The sequence below is a fragment of the Helianthus annuus genome, chromosome 7 (genome assembly GCF_002127325.2).
Source record: "Helianthus annuus cultivar XRQ/B chromosome 7, HanXRQr2.0-SUNRISE, whole genome shotgun sequence".
NCBI classification, from domain to species: domain Eukaryota; kingdom Viridiplantae; phylum Streptophyta; class Magnoliopsida; order Asterales; family Asteraceae; genus Helianthus; species Helianthus annuus.
In genome coordinates, this window is record NC_035439.2 from 87486724 (window position 1) to 87512005 (window position 25282).

General features: G+C 39.5%; 1 protein-coding gene across 1 annotated transcript; it reads right to left on the bottom strand.

Moving 5' to 3' along the window:
- Positions 1-19574: 19574 nt before the first annotated feature.
- On the bottom strand, positions 19575-24843 carry LOC110883459. The gene is made up of 2 exons (XM_022131203.1): positions 23244-24843; positions 19575-22909 (listed from the first exon to the last, which is right to left on the bottom strand). Exons 1-2 carry the CDS (start codon positions 24841-24843, stop codon positions 19575-19577), a joined length of 4935 nt encoding a protein of 1644 aa, XP_021986895.1.
- Positions 24844-25282: the final 439 nt, after the last annotated feature.

Consider the following 25282-nt stretch of genomic DNA (forward strand, 5'->3'; position numbering starts at 1 on the left):
GCAGTGCTCCTATTCTCTCGTTACCTGAAGGAACGGACGACTTTGTGGTGTACTGCGATGCGTCTATTCATGGGCTCGGTTGCGTGTTGATGCAACGCGAGAAAGTTATTGCTTACGCCTCTCGACAACTTAAGACGCATGAAAGGAACTACACAACACACGACTTGGAACTGGGAGCAGTGATATTTGCGCTTAAGATATGGAGACATCACCTGTACGGTACCAAGTGCACCATTTACACCGATCACAGGAGTCTCGAGCATATCTTTAAGCAGAAAGAATTAAACATGCGACAACGTCGATGGGTTGAACTTCTGAATGATTATGAATGCGCCATCAAGTACCATCCGGGCAAGGCCAATGTTGTGGCAGACGCCCTCAGCCGGAAAGACACTGTACCAAAGCGCGTGCGAGCATTACAACTTACCATCCAGTCTAGTCTCCCTACCCAGATTCGAAATGCTCAGATTGAAGCTCTGAAACCGGAAAACATCAGGGCTGAGTCCCTGCGAGGATCGAGACAGCAACTAGAACAGAAAGAGGACGGCGCCTACTATGTAGCAGGGCGCATTTGGGTCCCACTTTACGGAGATCTACGAGAGCTTGTGATGGACGAAGCTCATAAGTCCCGTTATTCAGTACATCCTGGTTCAGATAAGATGTACCACGACTTAAGAACCACTTACTGGTGGCCTGGCATGAAAGCCCACATAGCAGCCTACGTTGGCAAATGTTTGACCTGCGCAAGAGTCAAGATCGAGTATCAGAAACCAGCAGGCCTACTACAGCAACCCGAAATCCCGAAATGGAAATGGGAACAGATTTCCATGGATTTTGTTACAGGGCTACCTAGATCTCAACGCGGGAATGATACTATTTGGGTGATAGTAGATCGTTTGACTAAGTCTGCACACTTTCTGGCCATTAAGGAAACAGACAAGTTCTCAACCTTGGCAGAAATCTATTTAAAGGAAGTAGTCTCCAGGCACGGGGTGCCAACTTCTATTATTTCCGACCGAGACGCTCGTTTTACTTCCGAATTGTGGCAAACTATGCACAAATCCTTTGGCTCACGTTTGGACATGAGCACCGCTTATCACCCGCAGACGGATGGGCAGTCTGAACGCACCATCCAAACCCTGGAAGACATGCTTAGAGCATGTGTGATCGATTTTAGCAAGAACTGGGAGAAGCATCTACCGCTAGTGGAATTCTCCTACAATAACAGCTACCACACTAGCATTCAGGCGGCACCTTTTGAGGCATTGTACGGTCGTAAATGCCGATCACCTCTTTGCTGGGCGGAAGTCGGTGATAGTCAACTCACAGGCCCAGAGCTGGTAGTAGATACAACAGAAAAGATTTCCCAAATCAGGCAACGCATGGCGGCAGCTCGTGACCGTCAGAAAAGCTACGCTGACAAGCGTAGGAAACCGTTAGAATTCCAGGTCGGGGACCGGGTTCTACTTAAAGTCTCACCCTGGAAGGGTGTGGTCCGTTTCGGTAAACGGGGCAAGCTGAATCCACGGTATGTTGGACCATTCGAAATTACCGAGAAAATCGGTAAGGTTGCTTATAGATTGAACCTGCCTGCAGAGCTGAGTGCAGTGCACAACGTTTTTCACGTATCTAACTTGAAGAAGTGTTTGTCGGATGAAACACTTGTGATTCCTTTTAAGGAACTGACTATTGATGAACAGCTACACTTTACTGAGGAACCAATTGAGATCACGGATCGAGAGATCAAAACCCTCAAACGTAGCCAGATACCCCTTGTACGAGTTCGTTGGAACTCACGGCGCGGCCCAGAGTTTACCTGGGAGCGGGAGGACCAGATGAAGTCCAAGTATCCCCAGTTATTCCCAAACGAAAACCCCAGCACTGAAGCTACAACCGAATTTCGGGACGAAATTCCAAACTAACGGGGGGATGATGTGACACCCCGTTAAAACACGCTAGCTTGGCAGTGGCTGCTTCAACTTTCGGGACGAAAGTTCTTAAAACTTGGGGATAATGTGACACTCGAGGTTTTTCCATACGAACGCTTTGTAATATCTTGTGTATATAAATATTATTAAATGAAAACGTGACCTTTGCGCATGATATGTGATGTATGTATGTATTGTATATATATATATAAGAGCCGAAACCACGACCCGAGACCATGACTCGCAACCGGGCGGTTGCGAGTGGGCCACTCGGTCTCGAGTGGGCCGTTGAGCCAAAACCGGTTTGGGCCGAAACCCCAAGCCCAACCCGAAAACCCCTTGTATAAATTCCCACCTTTCCCCCACTTCTTTCATTTTACACACACAAACCCTCCTTGAACTCTCTCACTAGAAACCCTCTACAAACACCACTTCTCTCCTTCTCTTTTCGGTTCAAGCAAAGATCCCGGACAAGAAACTCGGTCAAGACTATCACTCGGACATACCATCTTCTCGGTTCTCTTTTCTTTGTTTTCGGCTCCTCCTTTCATAACCGGTTAGTACTACCTTTTGTGTTATCTTTTGTGCATAGAAATTATGTGTGATTAATAAACTAGAAAAATGTTTTGTTAGTAATTTTATGCATGATCTTTAGGTTGTTTTGTAAAGATTGAATATATATATGGTGACATGTTTGAAAATGACTTGATAATGGTAGTTTACAAGTGTTCATGGCCAACTATACTATGCTTTAAAGTTCTTGCTAAGATGATGTTGTTAAACATAAGTTTCGGATATTTATATATATATATTGTATGTTCTTTGTTCTTGCAATAACAATCTTGTTGTAATATGTGAGTTTTGGTGCAAGTAAATGTATGATTTTGTTAAGGTGAAAACCCTAGAAACTATGAACTTGATGAACTAGTTAAAGATGGTTTGAAGATTTAAAATGGCAAAGTTTGATCTATATGGTTTAATGGTCAAATGAGGAAAAGTGTTTGTAGAAATCTTATTGGTAGTTTCCTAATCTGGGTCTGAGTTTATGTGTACAATTTGGACTGTCTTTTCTGCATCATCACGTGTACATGAAAGTGACAGATTACGACTCGCAACGACGACATTACGACTCGCAATCACAGCATTCCGACTCGAAACCACACGGTTGCGACTCGCAACCAAAGCATGACAAGTCGAAACCTCGAGATTGCGACTCGAGACCACGCCGTTGCGACTCGCAACCAAAACGTGATGACTCGAGACCACGGTTGCGACTCGCAACCATAGCGTGACAAGCCGAAACCACCTGGTTGCGACTCAAGACCAGCTGGTTGCGAGTGGGCTGTTCATTTTAGTTATTGGGCCATTCTGTGTTGGACTATCTGTTAAATGGACTTTGTGATGTTGTGTTCTGTTTGACTGTGTTACTGTTAGGGCCGGCTCATTAACCCCATGACTGTTTACCTGTATGTATGTTACGTGCCCGTATGTGTTTTTACGTGAATGCTTGTATACCGAACCTGACCTATACCGGTAACCATGTTAGGACGTGGTGACCAACGTGATTGACAAGTAACCTAAACCTACCGAGCAACCCAAGGTGAGTTCACAACTTAAAAGCATGCGTCCCGGTGGTTTGGGACACGAGACTAACAACCCTATCCCCTGGTAAAAGGGGATACCATTTACATACCTTCCCTAGTTATTGGGAACAAAACTTACTTTTCCTTCCCGGGTATTGGGAAACCGTTTGGTTAATTACTGTTTATACGGATTGCAACTAACGGCACTAAACGAAACTCTATCACTTAAGTCCCTACTACAAATACCGATTAGTCGCCGGGTTAGGCGAACGGGTTATTAGTTGATAGCGCTATTTAGGTGTTTACCAGCCTCACACCGTGCCCTGGTTTGGGACGGTCGTGAACTAATGTACTCAGAAATCCGTCAATGATGATAGAACATTGACATCGGGGCATCCTGCGGATACGCAACGGTTACCTAGTGTTCGGTATTGGAAAAACAGTTTAGTCGCTAACTTTTGGGGTAGCTCCCCATGGCATGTATAAACGGATAAATTAACCGGTGAAACAAAGTTTTTGGAAATTAAAACTGGACAACTAGTGAACTCACTCAGCATTATTGTTGACCCCTTACTGCATGCTTTGCAGGTAACCAGTGACGAAGGAGCTTGCAGCTTGGGAACGTGTAGTGTCTGTTCACCCTTGTGTTGGGTGTTACCTTATTTTGAATCATGAACTTTGTTTTAAACTACCGTACTTATGCTTCCGCTACTTAATACTGTTTTGGAACTTAAAACTTTAAACTCTGAACTTAATATTTGCTAAGCTTATGAATAGTAAGTATTACTTTTGTTATCAACTTAAGTATTCGGTATAATTGGTGGCTGGATCCTGGTCAGTCACGCCCCCGAAGCGGGTGTTATCCGCAGGTGGATTTTGGGGGTGTGACAATTTCTAAGCTATGTAAAGGATATTTAGGGTATGTTTAACTTATGATCAAGTTCCGAAATTTCGTTACTATACAAATCGGTATAGTTTCGCAGTTTGACACAAATAGTCCTTGCTATCGAACAAACTTGATTTTGACACACCAAACCTTCCAAAACTTATTTCAAAGTTATGTAAAGGTTATTTAAAGTATGTTAAGCCTATGTCACTATTCCAGAGTGTTTGTCGCATTAAACTGATTACGTTTACGCATCAGTTCGCGTATAACCTTCTAGAAAGCGATTTAGAGCTCGAAATCGAACAATAATTGATATGTGCAAATGATACACATATTTATACAAATCCCAAGTATGAAATACAATATTTCATTGACTTGGTATTTGTTTGATGGTTGAGGTGACACAGATGTCAAAGTCTCCCCTACTTTAGGAAATTTTATCCCGAAATTTATTCGTAGGAGTCTGTCTGTGACTTTGTGTTAAATGATTGCCTTGCATGGAATCTAGGGTGTTATCTATTTGCGTAGAGTAACCCATCAAAGATATGCAAGGCATAATCCTGTCATTTCCCTCAACGGATATTCTTCAGAAGCGAAAATGAACAAATGGAGTCATTTTCCTCAACGGGTTCTTCAGAAATGGAAATGAAGGAATAATCAAAAGGATATTCATTTCCCTCAACAGATATTCTTCAGAAACGAAAATGAACAGACGGAGTCATTTTCCTCAACAGGTATTCTTCCGAAATGGAAATGAAGGAATAATCAAAAGGATATTCATTTCCCTCAACGGACATTCTTCAGAAACGAAAATGAAAGGACAGAGTCAGTTTCCTCAACGGGTTCTTCAGAAATGGAAAAGAATGAATAATCAAAAGGATATTCATTTCCCTCGACGGGTATTCTTCAGAAACAAAAATGAACGGACGGAGTCATTTTCCTCAATGGGTATTCTTCAGAAATGGAAATGAAGGAATAATCAAAAGGATATTCATTTCCCTCGACGGGTATTCTTCAGAAACGAAAATAAACGGACGGAGTCATTTTCCTTAACGGGTATTCTTCAGAAATGGAAATGAAGGAATAATCAAAAGGATATTCATTTTCCCTCGATGGGTATTCTTCAGAAACGAAAATGAATGGACGGAGTCATTTTCCTCAACGGGTATTCTTCAGAAATGGAAATGAAGGAATAATCAAAAGGATATTCGTTTCCCTCGACGGGTATTCTTCAGAAACGAAAATGAACGGACGGAGTCATTTTCCTCAACGGGTATTCTTCAGAAATGGAAATGAAGGAATAATCAAAAGGATATTCGTTTCCCTCGACGGGTATTCTTCAGAAACGAAAATGAACGGACGGAGTCATTTTCCTCAACGGGTTCTTCAGAAATGGAAATGAAGGAATAATCAAAAGGATATTCATTTCCCTCGACGGGTATTCTTCAGAAACGAAAACGAACGGACGGAGTCATTTTCCTCAACTAGTATTCTTCAGAAATGGAAATGAAGGAATAATCAAAAGGGTATTCGTTTCCCTCGACGGGTATTCTTCAGAAACGAAAATGAACGGACGGAGTCATTTTCCTCAACGGGTATTCTTCAGAAATGGAAATGAAGGAATAATCAAAAGGATATTCATTTCCCTCGACGGGTATTCTTTCAGAAGTGAAAAATGAATAGCTAGTTCATTTTTCCTCAAGGAGTGCTTCATCAGAAATGGAAATGAATAGAGTTAACTCTGGATACATGACAAAACTTGCTGTGGTTTCTGTGCACTAAATTCCATAATTATGTATGCATCCATAATTACGTAATTCCTTGTACACTCCGCACAGTGCATTTCATAATGTGTAAGGGAAGGAAAATCAAATGAGCGAACCTGTGATGAATGTGACTAGACCGCTATAGGGTCCTTTTAGTTAAATCAAATGAATGATCTCTTTGAATAGACCACTAGGGAGTCTTTTCAGCTATATCATCACATGACATTCCCAACCAGATTTTTGAATTAATCTTTTTAACTAGACCTCTCAAGTGGTCTAATTATGGGATAGTACTTTACAATCCAAGGGTCTTAACTATTACGTAGAAGCCCATTAAGGATTTGAGGTAGTACCTTTGGATATCCTACTATGAATCCCTTATACGAAGATATGGAAGATTCTACGAGGATTGGATAACGAAATTTCGGATCACACAAAAACATAAAGAAAACACATAAGCACATAATCACGTAATTGTTTAATTTGACCTTTAATTTGTTATCTTTGGACACGGGCATTTAAAGCATACAAGGAATCCAATCCGTGGATTTCATTTGGTACTTTAAACATTTTCAAGAATCTATCTATGAAGACAGGAAGATCTTAATAGGAATTCGGCTTTTGTCCTTATTGAATCGTAATGTATGTATTAAAGCATACAAAGAATTCAATTAAGGGCTCCGATGAGCGACAATCATCCACAAGGATCTAATTATGAGGATAGAAAGATTCTATATGGATTTTGGAATTTGTGTAACGAGAGGTGTTTCGAAACCTTGCACTAGACGTGCTTAAGTCGATACACAAGTTAGAAAGCTCATGAAGTTGAGGTGCTAGATATGCCAAGGCGACATATGAAACAGAATTTGGAGGTTGAGCAGCAACAGGATTTGCAACAGCTTTGCTTTGGATAGCAAAGCGACACATTTTAACCCAATGTCCCCGTCGTTCACAGTGGGTACATTTGAAACAGGGTATTTGATTCGGATGATGACGGTTGCATTGATTGCACCAAGGAGCGGTTCCCTTGTACGGCTTCATCCCTGAGGCGAGTCATGGTGATAGCTAAATCAACGGTCCTCTGGAGTACGACGCTTATTTGTTGGGCAATTGTAGCACCTGGTTCGGACATTTGAGTGTTGTTGCGATGAAGAGGCATCTTGAAGATAATGGAAGGCATGGGAGGAAGCAAGCGAGATGTTATCGGATAATCAAAACAGGATGACAACGCGTAAAAATTGTGATCATTTGTTTGTTACCTAAGGCAAACAAATGAGACGATGACTAATCAAAGTAAGCGGGTCATATTAATGCATCGCGAAGACATACTTTAGCCTATACGTGAACACTCACCCCAAGAGTTCCCAGGTAAGAGTGACTGGTCCGATTATGTGGATTTGTACGAACACTCTAGCCTTAGACAAAAAACTCAGAGTACAGGCATCCACCCTTCCAGATTGCACGTGTTCACATTATAAGACCTAACTTTGATGAGATTTTGAAAACTTTGAAGGTTCAAAACCTTGTAATAAATCATCCTAGAACAGATGATTGGTTTTCAAAGCGGATTCGAAATTTGTGTTCTTATTGTGGTTGTCACCTAAGGATAAGTGACGGTATTGTTTTAAGATCTAAACACAAGAATCTTGTGTTTGGGTCCTAGGAAAGTTATATACTAGGTCAAAGCATTACTAATAACCTAATTCCCTATAACCATGAGCTCTGATACCAACTTTTCTGTCACACCCCGACCGCGTTAAAACAACAAACCGCGGCATCGGGGAGTGTCGTAACAGAATCATTGTTCACAACACATGGATAAAAGTTCTGTTTTATTGAATTAAGTTTATTACATTATATTGAAAGTAGAAACAAAACATGAACAAATTAACTTCCATTGTCATTAAGTCACTAAGACCTCGTCCATTCCTATGTGAGCATGCATCAATATCATCATCAAACATCATCGACTATGGTACCTGAAACATATGTGAAAATACGTCAGCATAAAAATGCCGGCGAGTACATAGGTTTTATGTGAGTGTCAGATTCATGGCTCGTTTATATGTTGCAATACCTTATTTAAAAACCTTGTTTTGAAAAGTGTGTAGTGTTGCAACATAATTAACCAACTCAAATCAAGTTAGTTATAGTTTATAAAATCTCGCAGCCATGGTTCTTAACCCAAAACATTTGTTTAAGTAAACCCAGATTGTAAATTATTTTTGTAATAAAACTCGAATGGTTTATATTGTTAGAAAAACCTTGTAATATATCCTCGTTTTGATAACCTTTGCCCAAGTGATCTAGATAACGCAATGATATATAATGTGTTAAAAGCACTTATATATAGGAAGTACCAGCGGCGTATCCACAATGCTTTTAACACATTACACCGCCCCGTTACCTAGTAACTTCCCTAACCCAACGGTTCAAACAGTTCCAAACGGTTCACATATATCAATCAGTTCCAAATGGTTCACATAAATCAACAGTTCCAAACGGTTCACAAGGATCAAATAATTCACATAAATCAAACAGCTTCAAACGGTTCAAAATGTAAAACAATGTGTCCATATACTGGATGAGCATATGCAACAAAATGTAACATATGAAAATCAATGTGCTAGCATGCTAAGTGAACATACATAGCAAAACATAATGAAATCATGTACTATATGCGTACTAATGAACATAGCAAGTATATGATATAAAAACATGAAAAACACGAAAGTAACAAGTAGGCACATGTGTTTCACCCCAAAACAGTTTAAAACGGTAAAAGAGGGGACTATATACTCACTTGAGGATGCTTAGAAGTCTTGAATAAAAACCAAGCAAAGCTAAAGGGATCACGGAAATCAATCGGCACCTAGTATAAGTAACTATGTTAACAGACCGGACCTAAATCGGAAGATCGGATAGGATGAGGTTTCGTAAACCAAATGAGTATTGGAACTCATATGATATGGTTTAACAAAGCCTACATACTAAATCGAAACCTATCCTAAGTGCTTTCGACCCATTACGACTCGTTTAGGTAGCTTACGCTACTTTAACGCATCGTTCACGTAAAACGCGTTCGGAATGCTTAACTAGTCCTATGACAAGTATTATATGCCTAAACATGTTTAAATATGTTGCATAATCAGTTAAGTGACAAAAGTTTATGTTACATATGCTTAAATACCAATTATGCATGAAAAGGGTATTTTGGTCATTTTCCTAAGGCGTATAAACTACCTATCATACAACTACTTAAACTAAGTGACCATAAGGTATAACCTCGGAAGGTTATTCCCTATACAACTATGGTCACTAAACATTCTTGGTCGGATCCTAATGATCGACCAAACGGGTCGAGTTCGAAAGTCTAAGCGGTGGTTTAGACCGCTTGACTTACGACTCTACACAAGCACTAAACAAAAAGTGACAAGCTAAACATGTCAAAACATGTTTAACTAAGTTCGAAAACATGTTTTGATATCAAAACAAAGGGTTTTGATACCCAAGAGTAGTTTGGTTGCAAAATACGCATAAATACGCATTTTGACCGAAACTACGACTCGTCACTATGCCTAATCAACATGGTAATCAGTATGTATAGTCACATGGGACTATAACCATCGTGATTACGCTCACGTTGCAAAGTTCAAACGAACTTTGTGTTGACCAAAGACTGGTTAAAGCAGAAAGTTAAACACTGTTTGACTTTCACGCTCGAAAAGCAACAAAAGAACGAAAGAAGCTTACAAAGGGTCCAAGCTAGGGAGAACTTGATCTATAACACTTAGGTATGAAGCAAAGGCTTCAACTTAGAGCATTAATCAGATCAAGGGTGCAGAAAATGGAATGAGGGCATGGGTATTTATAGTTTTCGGTAAACCGTTAGGATCATTTCTTGTTAAAGAGGGATCAATCTTGGCCATCCAAGTGGGCAAATGGTTTTCAAATACAAGGGGACATGCATAAAAAACAAGCAGATGGTAATGAAAAACCATGAACAAAACCATCAAAAACAAGCCCAAAGTCCAGATTCAATGTTTCTGACCTGTAAGTCTGACGCTGGCCGCGTAAGAATAGGCTTAGGCTTACGCCCCAGGCCTAAGAACTTTGACAGAATTACAGTTTTAGCCCCTGCAATCCCAAAACTTGGTTTTCGATGCATTTTTGACACGTTTAAGCCCCATTAACCCCATTTCAAGGCTCTAAAATGAAGTTCAAGTATAGGGAACTTAAAATATGCTCAAAAACAACTCGGATGTCGGTTTTTTTGCTCGTACGGTTGCGTTATTCGCTTAATTACGACGGAAATCGTAACGAACGCAAAAACGATCAAAATTAAACGACGAATGGAATTTATCATGCCAATCACTAAAATAAAATATTTTAATGATTACATAAATTTTTGGATGTCCGGATATATTCAGAACGTAAGATATGCGCGAAAATGCAAACTTATGCACTTTTTGACGCTTTTAGTCCCTATTGATCAAATAAGTTTATTTTAGCATACCGAACCCCTCAAAGCCTATTTCTAAGCTATGTAAAGGATATTTAGGGTATATTTAACTTATAATCAAGTTCCGGAATGTTCGTTACTATACAAATCGGTATAGTTTCGCAGTTTGACACAAATAGTACGTGCTATCGAACAAACTTGATTTCGACACACCAAAACCTTCCAAAACTTATCTCTAAGTTATGTAAAGGTTATTTAAGGTATGTTAAGCCTATGTCACTATTCCAGAGTGTTTGTCGCATTAAACTGATTACGTTTACGCATTAGTTCGAGTATAACCTTCTAGAAAGCAATTTAAAGCTCGAAATCGAACAAGAATTGATATGTGCAAATGATACACATATTTATACAAATCCCAAGTATGAAATACAATATTTCATTGATTTGGTATTTGTTTGATGGTTGAAGTGACGCAGATGTCACAACAGAACACGAAGAGAAGCGACAAAAACTGGTGACGAAAATCTATTAATTAACCCAAACCAAAAACACCCCCCAAACCCTAGATCTCACTATAAGTGAGATCAGAAATCATAAAAACAAATGATACAGAAAATACCTGGATGATCATCTATTGATGACCATCAATACACGAAGAACAAACTCTCTCACATTGGAAAGAACAACAAGAAACAAACTCTCGAACACTTGAGAGTATAACCAGACAATAATCTCTCAAACAACTGAGAGTATACACAAGATGATTGAACGATGATTGAACAATACAGGAGTACAATGAATAAACCAGAAACCCTCCATTTTCCTGATACTTCTCGAAAGAGCCTGATACTTGAACAAGATTGTGATAGTAAGATTTGGGGAAATCTGATTGAATGAACCCTAGTTTCGCATACAAGGCCATAGAGATTTTAGAATGAAAATAATTGGGGGATTCACCGTCTGCGCATAACTGTTCCTTTTTATATCACCAGCTCCAACTTTTACACTTAGGTCCAAAAGTGCGTTTGGTGATGATCGCAGCCCTCAAGAAGTTACCCTTTGCCCCTTTGATCTTCTCCAGCTTTATAACAACCTGCCAAAACCTCCTTAACAGATTTAACAACTGTAATAACAAACTAAATGGGCCAAGACAATGCAGACTAGCCCGTTAACAACTTAAAACAATGCATGCAACACTTAACAACCTGCCTAACGATAACACGAGCCCAATATATCAACGACATAGCATATGAATGAACCTTACATTATTTTCAACAAAAAGTCTTGTCTCTTTATAAGTCTGCATCTTCTCTCTCTTCACACAATTTTAACCTCATCTCTCATTTCTCTCTTTCATCACATGAAGAAATCATCAAATCTTCATCTGATTTACAGAGATCAAGTTGTCGTCACCACACCCCCACACCGGCGACCCCCAAACACCACACCCACTCCGGCGCCCCCCTCGTTTCTCCGGCGGCCCCCTCGTTTCTCCGGCGCCCCCTCGTTTCTCCGGCGACCCCCAACCTTCACCGTCATCGGACGGGGATATAAAACCACCACAGAGGAGAGAGAAAGGCGGTGCGGTGGTGTTTCTGTATACCAGATCGAGGAGAGAGAAAGGCGGTGTGGTGGGTTTTTCTTTAGGGTTTTTCTGGGGGGGGGGGTTCTTCCGGTGGTGGGGGTGGCCCGACGATGTTGGCGGTGCTGGTGTTAGAGGCGGTGGTTGTGTGAGCGGCGGTGGCTGAACCCTTGGACGACGCCGCCGCACAGGGGGTGGATGTGGCATAAACCCTCGTCGGTTGTTTTACGGTTGATGATGTTGTTGCGTTTGTTGGTAAGGGTTTGCTGGTGCTTATATGAATTTTGTTTTGGGATTTTGGTGAATTGAGTGTACTGTTGTTGGTTATTTTCTCAGTGCTGTGTTTTGTTTGTTTGGGATTGCTTATGATGCACTATTAATTTATTAAAAAGATGGTGACATACTTTTGAATTTTGAATCTGGAAACAATTGTTTGTTAGATGAAAAGGATGATCTTGATGCAGGTTGTTGAATGTTTGAATCTGGAAACAGTTTCAATCTTGAAACAGTTTGTTGTTGGGGGGTTTTTGTTCCTTCTGTTTTAAAATTTTGACCCCCTGTTTTTTATGGCCAATATGTCAATAGTTGGGACTGCCAGTGGTTATTTTTAAATTTGGGACTGTTGGTAGCCAACGACAAATAGTCGAGATTATTAAAATCCAATATTCCTAAAAAAGTAAAAAACCCTACGCCGCTTCCGACAATACTTCATACACTTATACATGTATGAGAAAAACCTTATTGGATCGTTTGACCCTCGAGAATTAGCGATTTTGGCCAAACAATTTGTGCTATATGGTGTGGTCATGATCCTCAGACCGCCATGACCTGCTACGTCAGCGTCATGTCACTCACCTCTAATCCACCATCTAAAACCACTATCCTAAGGGTCTGGTCATGACCCTAACCACCAGCCTAAACATGCGCATGCTTAAAATATTGGAAAAAGAAAAAGGAGGGTCATGGTTGTCGTGGTTTAATCCACACGAACCATGGTGGATACTTGAGGGGGGCAGTGTAGCATTTGATTGATGGTCCTACCCATTAGTGGTGCAACTTAGTTGGAACCAAGTGTCCCCTCCCTTCAATGTTTCGGTTAAAAGTGTAAAATTTCTGATTTTTCGTCTGAAAATTTTAAAATTATATAGGATTCCCCACCCTCTAATTATTTTGTCTAAATGTTTATAAAATATATAAATTGGGTCTCATGACTTTCTGCCCTCGCGAAACTTTTGGTCAAGCTCTGCCCTTGCAACCCATGCCCCGACACCCGTTAGCCTTATACATGTATAATTTCCCATAGTTTTCTCCTAGAATTAAAAGCCACAAGAATTGGGGATTTGTCGATTTTGGCAACCGTTCGAAACAGGTCGATTCATTATTAATTGTTCTCAGCATTGTGTTTTTCATTATTAATTGTTTATTGATAATTCTTCATTGCTCATTTTCACTATTAACTAGTTATTTTTCGTCCGCGCGTTGCGGCGGGACCCAATGACTAAAAAAGGCGTGTCAGCAACGACAAACAGATACGGAATATCAAAACATAAATAAAATGACATGGTAAGGATAGTCACTCCGTCATAAAAAAAAAACGATTTTAAATAACCTAATATATAATAATAGGACTCACACGCCCTACACGTTGGAAATTTGGTTGTTTTCAGTTCAGTTATTACGGTGCTAACACGTTAAAATATGGATGAGCTCGGTACCGGTAACGACAGTGAAAGTACCGATCAAGAAAATCATCAAAATTAGGTACCGTCATCGAAAATGCTCGGTACAATACGGTATGGTATTTGAAGGTAAAAATCAATAAATACAGGTATGGTGCTAGACCGGTGTCGAACCGAAAGTAACGATTCTGAAAACGCCAAAAGATGGGTACCAAATTGGTACCGAAAATGATTTGGTATAGTAAATTTGGTACCGATACGATACCGGTTTGTTTACAGAATTTGATACGATTTGCTCATCAATATTCTAAATATCCAAGTTAATTTTACATGCTACAATTCATTCATTACAGAAAAAGACAAAAAAGAAAGCAAAATAAGTTGTTGTGTATATAAAACCCCATTCAAACGAAATACAGTTTACTTACGGTGTGTATGAAAAGTAATCTAAACGGTGCAATTACTTGCATTGCTGCGTTGCTACAGGATTTGATGAGCTCGTTACCAACCGGTACCGAAAATACTGGTACCGAAATCCCCAAAAGTGGGTACCGGTACCGAATATACCTAGTATGGCACGGTTCGGTACATGTCGGTATTGGTACGACACCGGTATTTGAGGGTAAAAACCGGTGAATACCTGTGTAAAAACGGTACAAAAAATACACCGATTTGGTAAATCTGAGACCGGTACCTATACCCAATACCATTTGCTACTTGCATTGCTGCGTTGCTACAGGATTTGATGAGCTCGTTACCAACCGGTACCGAAAATACTGGTACCGAAATCCCCAAAAGTGGGTACGGGTACCGAATATACCTAGTATGGCACGTTTCAGTACAGGTCGGTATTGGTACGTCACCGGTATTTGAGGGTAAAAACCGGTGAATACCTGTGCGGAACCGGTACAAAAAATACACCGATTTGGTAAATTTGAGACCGGTACCTATACCCAATACCATTTGCTACTTGCATTGCTGCGTTGCTACTGGATTTGATGAGCTCGTTACCAACCGGTACCGAAAATACTAGTACCGAAATCCTCAAAAGTGGGTACCGGTACCGAATATACCTAGTATGGCACGGTTCGGTACAGGTCGGTATTGGTACGGCACCGGTAGTTGAGGGTAAAAACCGGTGAATACCTGTGCGGAACCGGTACAAAAAATACAGCAGTTTGGTAAATTTGAGACCGGTACATATACCCAATACCATTTGCTTATCTCTTAATCATATATGAATTTTAAATAATCCTAATCTAATTCTAATATTAATCTAAATATTAATAAAAGACTACAATTAATGCTACGTGGCAATTTCTCCTTCAACTTCACAATTATATTTTTATTTAAAAATATTTTATTATCCTTATCCTTATTATTATTATTATTATTATTATTATTATTATTATTATTATTATTATTATTATTATTATTATTATTATTATTATTATTATTAGTATTATCATCTATAAATCTCTTAATTTCAATTTTAATATTATATATAAAAAATATTTTATTATCCTTATCCTTATTATTATTATTATCAAATCTCTCAATTTTAATTTTAATAACATAGGGAGGAATTTTATATTTTTTTGTCTTTTTGTCTTCTTTTTTTGGAATTATGATTTTTCATTTTGTAACAAAACTTTAGTTTTTATAATTTGTGTCACAGAGGTTAAATAATTTTAGTTTTTGTTTTACGTTTTTCTCGGATTTGTTCGTCGTTCGTTGCAATTTAGCGCAGTGTTTGATAGTCACATTTGGCCAGTCGTGGTTTTTTTTTTTCATTCGTAATTGGTGATCACATTTGGTCTTTTAAGTTTGTTTTACCCCCCTCCACTTTCTAATACGCATCGTTATAAATTCGACTCCTTCTACGTTTTACGTCACGTAAGTCACTTTGTGTTGGAAATTCGTGTTTTTTACGCTTTACCCAGTTTTGGTCTTCGTTCGATGCTACTTAGCATGCTTTTACGTCCCCATCTCCTCAACGTTGGTAGCACGTTGTTATGCCCACTGGCCCGCAACGCGGGTAGCTTAAGACTAGTTTAATAATCTAATTGTGATATTAATTTAATAATAAATCTATTGTAATATTAATTTAATATAATAAATCTACTGTTCACTGTTTGAATTTTATCATATATGAATGAATGAATATGAATATAATATAATAAATCATTGAGTTTGAATTTTATCATATATGAATTGTTATAATTGTTCACTGTTCTCGATTCTTACAAAGCATTTGTTCTTTGGTATGTATTTTTCATTCATAATTAGTTGTTTACTATTAGTTGTTCTTAATTCAAGCTTTCGATTAGGTTGCAAATAAGGCTAGGAATTAATGTAATTTATGATTGAGATAAATGAGGCACGTGTCCTTTTTTTAACCACTAATTTCTTTTATCACCTGCTGTTTGTGTGACTTGAACCAAAGACCTTTCTCTCCCACATGTCTTTACTCTATGGTAGTTCTTCGGTTGAGGTTGTTTCTCTGGTTTTTGTAAGTTTGGTATGTAGGGCCCATTGAAATTTCTTGGGGTTTGTGCTAGTCACCCGCTTGCTACTTTTTATTTAATTATAGGTTTTGCAATTTAAAAGGGGTTGCGGCGTAGTTTGTTGACGTTTAGCTGTCATTTCTTTGTAATATGTTATTTTGTCTAAGTAAATTAACATTGTAATGAAAATCAATTCGGAATTATTATCATTGATCATTGATTGTTGTTTTTGACTTAAGCAAACAATTTGTTTTCCGTGGGTAATTTTTCTACGTAATAATTGTTTTCGTCGTTACACAACAATGACCTTAGAAGTTGATTCTCAATTATCATTAAAGCATGAATATGTTGTAGATGATGTAGTAGCATCGTGAACAAAACAAACTCCAAGGTTGGAATTGGAAGAAATATGAGAAAGAAGAAGATTCGAAGGTTGGAACGTGAGGTTAAATTGGAAGAAATATGACCTAATTTAAATATTTAATTGGTGTTTTTTGGGTTTAGTTTAATATATATAGATAGTTAGGTCTATTGTAATTGGTGTGATTTTAGTCGATAATAAAAGTGTCAAACAAGTTGTCCAATATCGTGTTTGTTTATTGGATCAAAGGACCTAATTTTCCAACAATTGTTTTAGCTCGAAAACTAGAGAGAGAAGAATCTAGAGAGAGAGAGAGAGAGAGAGAGAGTTCAATCAAGTTCCAAGCTAACCAACTCGATTAGCTCAGTTCGTTATTTAACTACCAAAACATAAAACTGTTTTATAAACATGAGGTAGAAAGTAGTTAAACGAGTCCTAATCATGTTTGAAACTTATGTTGTGCGCGCCGTCAGAAACCTGTTAAACCTGTTAAGACACGATTTGTCAGCCTTACAAACCATTATGAGTTCATTACATTGTATTATACAATCAATCCCTATACTATTGCATTATTACATTTAACCCCCTATCTAACATTCTCTTATTAACTAAGCCCCTGTTCACTTTCTGTTGTAACAATACTCCCCCCCCGTATAACATTTTTGTCCTCAAAAATGAAAAGAAGGAAACCGCAATTGAAGTTCGTCCAGATATTCCAGTCAAAGGCCAATCACACCAATGAACTAACACCATGATTGCAACCTTCCCTCGTCGATTAACCATCTTTCGATCAACAATAGCTCGTGATTGATAGGTGAATCTTGGAGCTGTTGGGATAGGGTATATTTGAGCATTGGAACTAGTTGCAGCTTTTAACAAAGAGACATGGAAAGTTGAATGAATCTGCGCATGTGGTGGAAGATCCAACTGGTAAGCAACCTTCCTTACTTTCTCTATGATAAAAAAAATGATCCATAATATCTTGGTGCGAGCTTTTTATTCTTGTGTTGTTTTAATGAATTTTGAACAAAAGATTGTAACTTTAGGTATACCCAATCCCCTACTTCAAAATTTCGTTCTGAACGATGTGCATCGACAATTTGTTTCATTCTATTCCTGGCCAAACACAAGTGATTCTTCAATTGCTTGATTATAATTTCTCTGGCCCTGTGTGGTTCTTCCACTGCCATTACCTTAGTGTCTCCCATTATATAAGGAATATGCATAGTAGGTTTAATGACAAACAAAGCCTCATGAGGGGACATCCCAATAGATGAGTAGTAAGTAGTATTGTACCACCATTGGCTGATATTCGTTTGCACCATTGTGTAGGATGATCCATAGACATGCACCTTAAGTATGATTCTAGGCATCTATTCAAAACCTTTGTTTTACCATGACTTTGTGGATGGTAGGCTGTAGAGTAGGCCAAAGAGATGTCATGTGGCTTCATGAATTCCTACCAAAAGCTGCTGATAAAGATTGGATCCCTGTCTGAAACTATAGTAGTTGGGCAGCCATGAATTTTAAAGATAGTATCTAAGAAAACATGAGCAATCTGGGTTGCACTGTAAGGATGAGTCAAAGGAATAAAATGGCCATACTTTGTTCGTCTGTCAACCACCACCAAGATAGAATCTTTGCCATTACTTTTAGGTAGCCCAGAAATAAAATCCATTAATATTTCACTGAAAATTGTTTTTGGAATAGGCAAGGGTTGTAGTAATCCAGGAGAAGCTAAAGTCTCATACTTAGCTATTTGGCAAATTGTGCAATCCTTCACAAATCTCTGCACATCTTTTGGACATCCTTTCCAATAAAATGCTTCTTTCAATCTCAACAAGGTAGGTTTAAACCCTGAATGACCTCCAATAGGAGATGAATGACAATACTTAAGTATGTCAGTTCTCAATGAACTGTAATTAGCTATTAGCAGTTTATGCTTCCTCCTTAATGTTGTACCATCCCAAGACTTGTTTTTAATGACTTTACCCTGATGTAATTGGTTGATCAACAGTTGACTATCATGATCTTGTTGCCATGTTTCTTGAATTCTTTGCCATAACAATGGGTGAATAGAACTGATAGCCAATTGGAAAAAATGTAAGACCTTGTTTTATTAATAAAGCATCAGCTGCTAGCTGCTGAATTCTAACTACCCTTCTTGTAACAAATTTCATAATCTTATCCCAACAGCTTGGATAACCATGTCCGTTGTAATGATGTGAGAATCTTCTAGGATAACAAATGTGTTAAACTCTGCTGATCAGTTTTGATGACAAAATGCTTTAAGATTAGGTAATGATGCCACTATTCAAGAGCTAATAGAATAGCCAATAACTCTTTCTCATAAACAGAAAAAGCTTGTTGTCTAATAGACAATCCTTTACTTATGAAAGCAATAGGATGTCCTTCTTACATCAAAATTGCCCCTGATCCTTTAGCTGATGCATCAGTTTCAACTCTAAACACCTTTGAAAATTTTGGAATTATAACTTTATACCCAAAACTCGAAGTAAAAAGACTACAAAGTTAATGTCTTAGTAAATTACTCTACTACATAAGGATACAAATATATATTAAAAAGGTTTACTTGTTTGGTACTAGTTAACGTGTATCTATTTTTTTTTGGGTAAAGGGTTTTACCCCGGTGATTCTATATATTCACAACCAAAACCGCACAAGTAGTGTAGAGGGTCTACACTAGTTCAATCATGGGACATGCCCCATGATTGTAAAACAAAGAAAATCAAACAAACCCACCAAAAAGGAACAAACAACTAGACTACTATCTAGTAAAATCAAAAAACATAAACTCTATCAGCCGCCATCATCATGGAGTTCAGTTCCTTCAATCTCCCACTCCCTTAGAAGTCGCCGCACATTATCACAATTCTTCAACCTCGCTCCCATCAATTTATACCGCACCTGTTGAATAATAAGTTCACTTAGGATTTCCGGAGGTCTCAACTGGTTCTTGAATAATCTAGCATTACGCTCCTGCCAAATAAAATAAGCACTAGCCGCCACCCCCAATCTCGTAATATAATCAGCCGCCGATTTCGATTTGGACCGCAACAGAAGCCAATTAACAATATCATCCCATTTGGCCTGCACCGAAGCCATACCCACTTTGCACCTAACCATATGCCACACTTGAGCAGAATACTTACACTCGAAGAACAGATGACTGTGAGAATCATGGTTAGCATAACAGAGTAAACAACACATCATATCCATATTCTTCCTACGCGAGAAATCCCAAGACAATATTTTATCCTGAGTGAGTAATTTTCTTCTCATGATCAGCCACATTAAGAACGCATGACGCGGAATGCATTGACCGAACCAAACAATGCGACTCCACCCAACCTCCAATTCTTGGTGCCTAATCGAATCCCAAGCACGAGATGTAGAAAAGTCATGAATCTGATCTCCTTGTCGCCATACGAGTTTATCAGGTCTGTGCGTATCAAAGGACATTTGATCCAGCTGAATCAGAACCGGATATAAATCCCTCCAAGCGGCTGGCCATCTCCACGAATTATTAGCAAACACATCCGAGACTTTAGACTCCATATTGAACCCCGCATTAGCAATAGATCTAGGCGAAATAAACTGCTCGAGCGGACCCAAAAGACTCCAGTTATCAAACCAAGCTGACGTACTTAAACCATTACCAACATCGGACCAAATGAAACTTCTCATAGTCGGCCGAATCTGAAGAAGCTTCCTCCATGACCAGCAACAACTAGCAGGAACTCTACAAGCCCAGAAACTTTTACCTTTCAACCTGTATGAGTGAACCCACTGAACCCACAAGGAGTCCCGACTCGAAATAATACTCCAAATATGTGCTGTCATAAGCGCTTTATTAACATCTCTGATTCGACGAATGCCTAGCCCACCCTCAAATTTAGGCACACAGATCGCTTTCCAAGACACCTTGGCTCGCCCTTTTTGAAACGCACTATCCTGAGACCATAAAAAATTCCGCATCAACGCCTCCAACTCAAGAATCACCCGATTAGGCAAAATAAACACTGACGACCAGAAGATATGCATCGAAGACAAGACCGAGACAATGAGTTGAACCCTGCCCGCAAAAGAAAGAAGCTTATTCCTCCAATGCATGATACGTTTTTCAAGTTTCTCCACCATCACTTGACAATCTTTATACAGCAAACGAGAAGATATAAGAGGCACACCCAAATATCTCACTGGCAAAGTACCCTCCCTGAATGGCATAATATTCAAAATCGCAGTTTTAATATAAGACGACACATTAGAGAAAAAAACTGTACTTTTCTGAATATTAGGTAATAAACCCGACATCTTCGTAAACGAATCAAGGGACTTCATGATGCACCTGGCCGACGCAATCTCTCTTCTTGAAAAAATAAACAAGTCGTCCGCAAAACAGAGGTTGATAATCTGTTGGCGTTCGCATTTGTTATGAAATTTAAAAGAAGAGTCAATCCTAACCGCATGGTGTAAGATAGCCGTAAGAATCTCCATGACAAGCGTGAACAGGTATGGAGAAATCGGATCACCCTGTCTTAGGCCCCGGTTACCCTTGAAGAAACCATGAACATCACCATTGATACACACAGAAAAAGTGGTAGTAGATACACATACCATAATCCAGTGAACCATATCAGCATGAAACCCGAAACCAATCAATATATTCTTGAGAAAATCCCAATCCACAGTATCATACGCCTTCTGAATGTCAACTTTGAAAGAACACTTAGGCGGGCCTATATTCCGGTGATAATTGTGCATCAGCTCTTGCGTTAACAAAATGTTATCAGAGATTTTTCTACCCGGCACAAAAGCTGATTGGTAGATACTAACAATATCATTCAATGCCACTTTAATTCTCTCGGCAATAATTTTACTAATACATTTGTACAGGACATTGCAACAAGCAATCGGGCGGTAATCCGTGACTACAGATGGGGACGTAATTTTAGGGATCAGAACAATGAGCGTATGGTTTAATTCCCTAAGGAGCCTCCCTGTAACAAAGAAATCAATCACGGCATTCGAGACCTCATTACCAACGATAGGCCAAGCACTTTTAAAGAATCCAGCAGTAAAGCCATCAGGCCCTGGAGCCTTATCCGAGCCAATCGAAAAGATAGCCTGTCTAACCTCATCGGGTGTGACCGGTCTAACCATGTGAGTGGCAACATCCATATCCAGCGTTTTTGAAAATAATTCAGGAGATGGAGTGAGCGACGTAGGCCCTTTGCATCCCAAGAATTTTTCATAATGCTCAACAAACGCTTTTTGGACCAATTCATCCTCAAACTCATTTCCACTAGCATCCCGAATAACATCGATCCGACTGTAATGAATTTTATTCTTGAGCGCTGAATGAAAGAAAGCCGAGTTCATGTCACCAGCCGAAAGCCAGTCGACCTTGGACTTTTGCTTCAAAAATCTCTCTTCATCTAGCAAAGCCTCTTGATAAGCACGCCGAATATTAGCTTCCTCAACCCGAAGAATCACACTATTCAAATCCGTATCAAGATCTCGCTGGATACCATCAAGCCTATCACGTAAAAGTTGCACCTTCTTGTGCAAGTTTCCTTGATGAAACAGTAACCCGCGTAAAGGAGGCTTAAGCAGCCGAAGTTTTTTAACCACAGAAAACTGATGCACACCACTAACACTCTTATCCCACGCCTGCTTGACAATCCCCATGAATTCAGGTTTATGAACCAGAAAATTCGCAAATTTGAAAGACCGATGTTTAGGTTTATTAATTTCCGGAACCTTGAGGACACACGGACAGTGATCCGATGACCTGGACGGGTAGAACATCGCCACAGCGCTAGGAAAACTGGCAATGAACTGGGTATTCCCCATAACTCTATCAATCTTTTTCATTAACCCAATCCCCTTCTTAGGCTTCTGATTCCACGTAAAATGGATACCAGTTCGATTTAAGTCAACCATTTCAATATCATCAACGCAAGCTTGGAACTCTTTCATGCTAGCAGACACCGACGAGCAACCCATAGATTTGTCTTCAAGGTTTAGAGCCGAATTAAAATCACCTAGAATCACCCAAGGTTCATTGCGGACGAATTGTTTGTGCATTGAGAGGTTATGCCAAAGATCCCGACGAGTGACATAATAATTCGCTGCATAAATTATAGAACAAAAAACCATTTTCTTCACCTGTTTAAAAAACAGTTGCAAGTGCATAACTTGATCAGATTCTGAGAGCACCATAACATCCAAAATACTAGGATTCCATCCGACAATAATTCTCGTACCCTTATTGCATTGAGCCCCATTAGACGTCCAGTGCCACGAACGAAAAATAGACTTGCAAATTTTAGAAAGGTTGCTCACCTGAACGTGTGACTCCAGGATTGCACATAGACTTAACTTAAAATCCTTTACCGCCTGTCGAACCTCAGTCTGCTTAATGGGGCGGTTCAAACCCCTAATATTCCACGAAGCAATACTAACCATGATTAACCGACGAAGAAGGAGTGCTTGCCCCTTTTGTTCCACCCGATTTAACCGTTCCCTTCCGCAAAAAATCGTCCATCTCATCTCCATATGATTCATTCAGCACCTCAACAACCTCTTCATCCTCCACCTCTTGATGGGACGGCCCAGAAGTATCCCCATTCTCATCCATATTAACATCTGGCTCATTAAGAGCATCAAACGAGTTCGAAACCTGAACCGACGCAACTGCCGGCCCATCTTTTTTCATTGAACCACCTGGATTAGAATTCGGACCCCCACCCTTACCCTTAGACGCCACAGGCCTATATTCGAATTTTTGCTTCGGTTTATTGACATTGAATCCAACCTTCCTAGCTACCTTCTTTCCTTGAACCGTGGTATAACCATCATCATCCACAATGGGCTGCCTTTTTGGAATACCCCTTTCCTGAATTGGTTGCTTACCAGTGAACTTTCCATGTTGAGTATTTCCATTAAAGCCTTTCAAAGCCTGCTTAGGGCAGCAATCGTCAGTATGACCAAAAACACTGCATCGCCCACATCTATGAGGACACCATTCGTACTCGACATAAACTTTCTCCTTGATAAATCCATCTCCATCAAGCCGAGGGACAGCAATGGTTAATTCCTCCTTGATTTCAGAATCGGCTGAAATCTCAACCAGAGCACGGGCAAAACTGCTTCTACCCCACATATCTACACACATTGATGTAGTGAAAGAGTCCAAGGCTTTCGGCTCCCCGATAGTTGTAGCAATTAAACTTAAACCATCCTCAGTGTATGCCGCTATAGGGACTTCATGGAACTTAACCCAAACCTGAACCTTCTTCACCTCTTTCTTCTCCAGTTTAACTGACGGTGACCAAAGTTCCAAAAACAACGGCTGTGATCGAATAATCCATGGACCCTCATTCAGAGCATTCATCATACCTGCATGATCCGCAAATTTGAAAAAGAAGTACCCATTGGCGTTCATCATAGATTTCTGTAAACCAAAACGCTTCCAATTATTCTTAACAAAGTAGTCCACAACCGGAAACGCGACACGATCCCCCAAAAAGTATCCATACAAAGTGTTTGCTAACTTATCTTGCACCACTCTGACTGAATCCCTAGATAGAACAACATCACATCCATCCTGCTTCTCTTCAGCTTCCAACGAACGAAAATTCACCTTCCTATCACTAGTTCCCCTAACAGATTGAGCATATGATTTTACACCAGTAACATGCTCCTGCTGACTACTACTCTCATGAACTTGACGTTTCTCTACCCCCATACTACCCGAACTGGCTTTCACAGCATTCTCCATAGTAACGGGTTTAGAAATAGCAGCGAGTCCATCTATAACCGAGACATTGTCTGAGTAAAACATACCTCTCCTTGGTAACGTAGATATACCTTCAATATTAGTCACCCGTAGGCCAATACCACGAACAGGAACAGTATCCGGAGTAGATCCTGTCTCGCGATTTTCCGAATCCTTCAGAATATCAGCAGCAAACGGAGATAACGGGACTCCATTCTGATCAAACAATCCTTTGCTCACCAGGTTTTCAGGGATGTTACTCCCCGGATAATCACGATCATTCATTAGTAAAAAGACAACTCTCCCTTAAACGACGTAACAGAAAATACCATGCACCCAAAACAGCAACCACAATACCAAGAATCCGAAAAAACAGCACCAGACCCAAAGAAGACAGAACCCTAATCCTTTACCCTAGCGCCGAATATCAATCCTAACTTGATTAATCCAGAGTATCAATCTAGCTAAATTTAACTCAGTAAACCGCGACCAATAACAACCGGATTAATTAAACAGGATATCTAGACAGCAACTATGGCGGCGATTTGAAAAAAAACAAAAGAAAAAACCCTAATTTCAGATTGACAACTATTGCTAACGAGTTCGTTATAGAGTTTTGAAGATCAAAACCCTAATCACAGACTGTTATACAAACGATCTCATAGAAATTGAAGGGTTTCATGATGAACAAGGGAAATCGCCCAGGAGAGAGAGCATAGGGTTT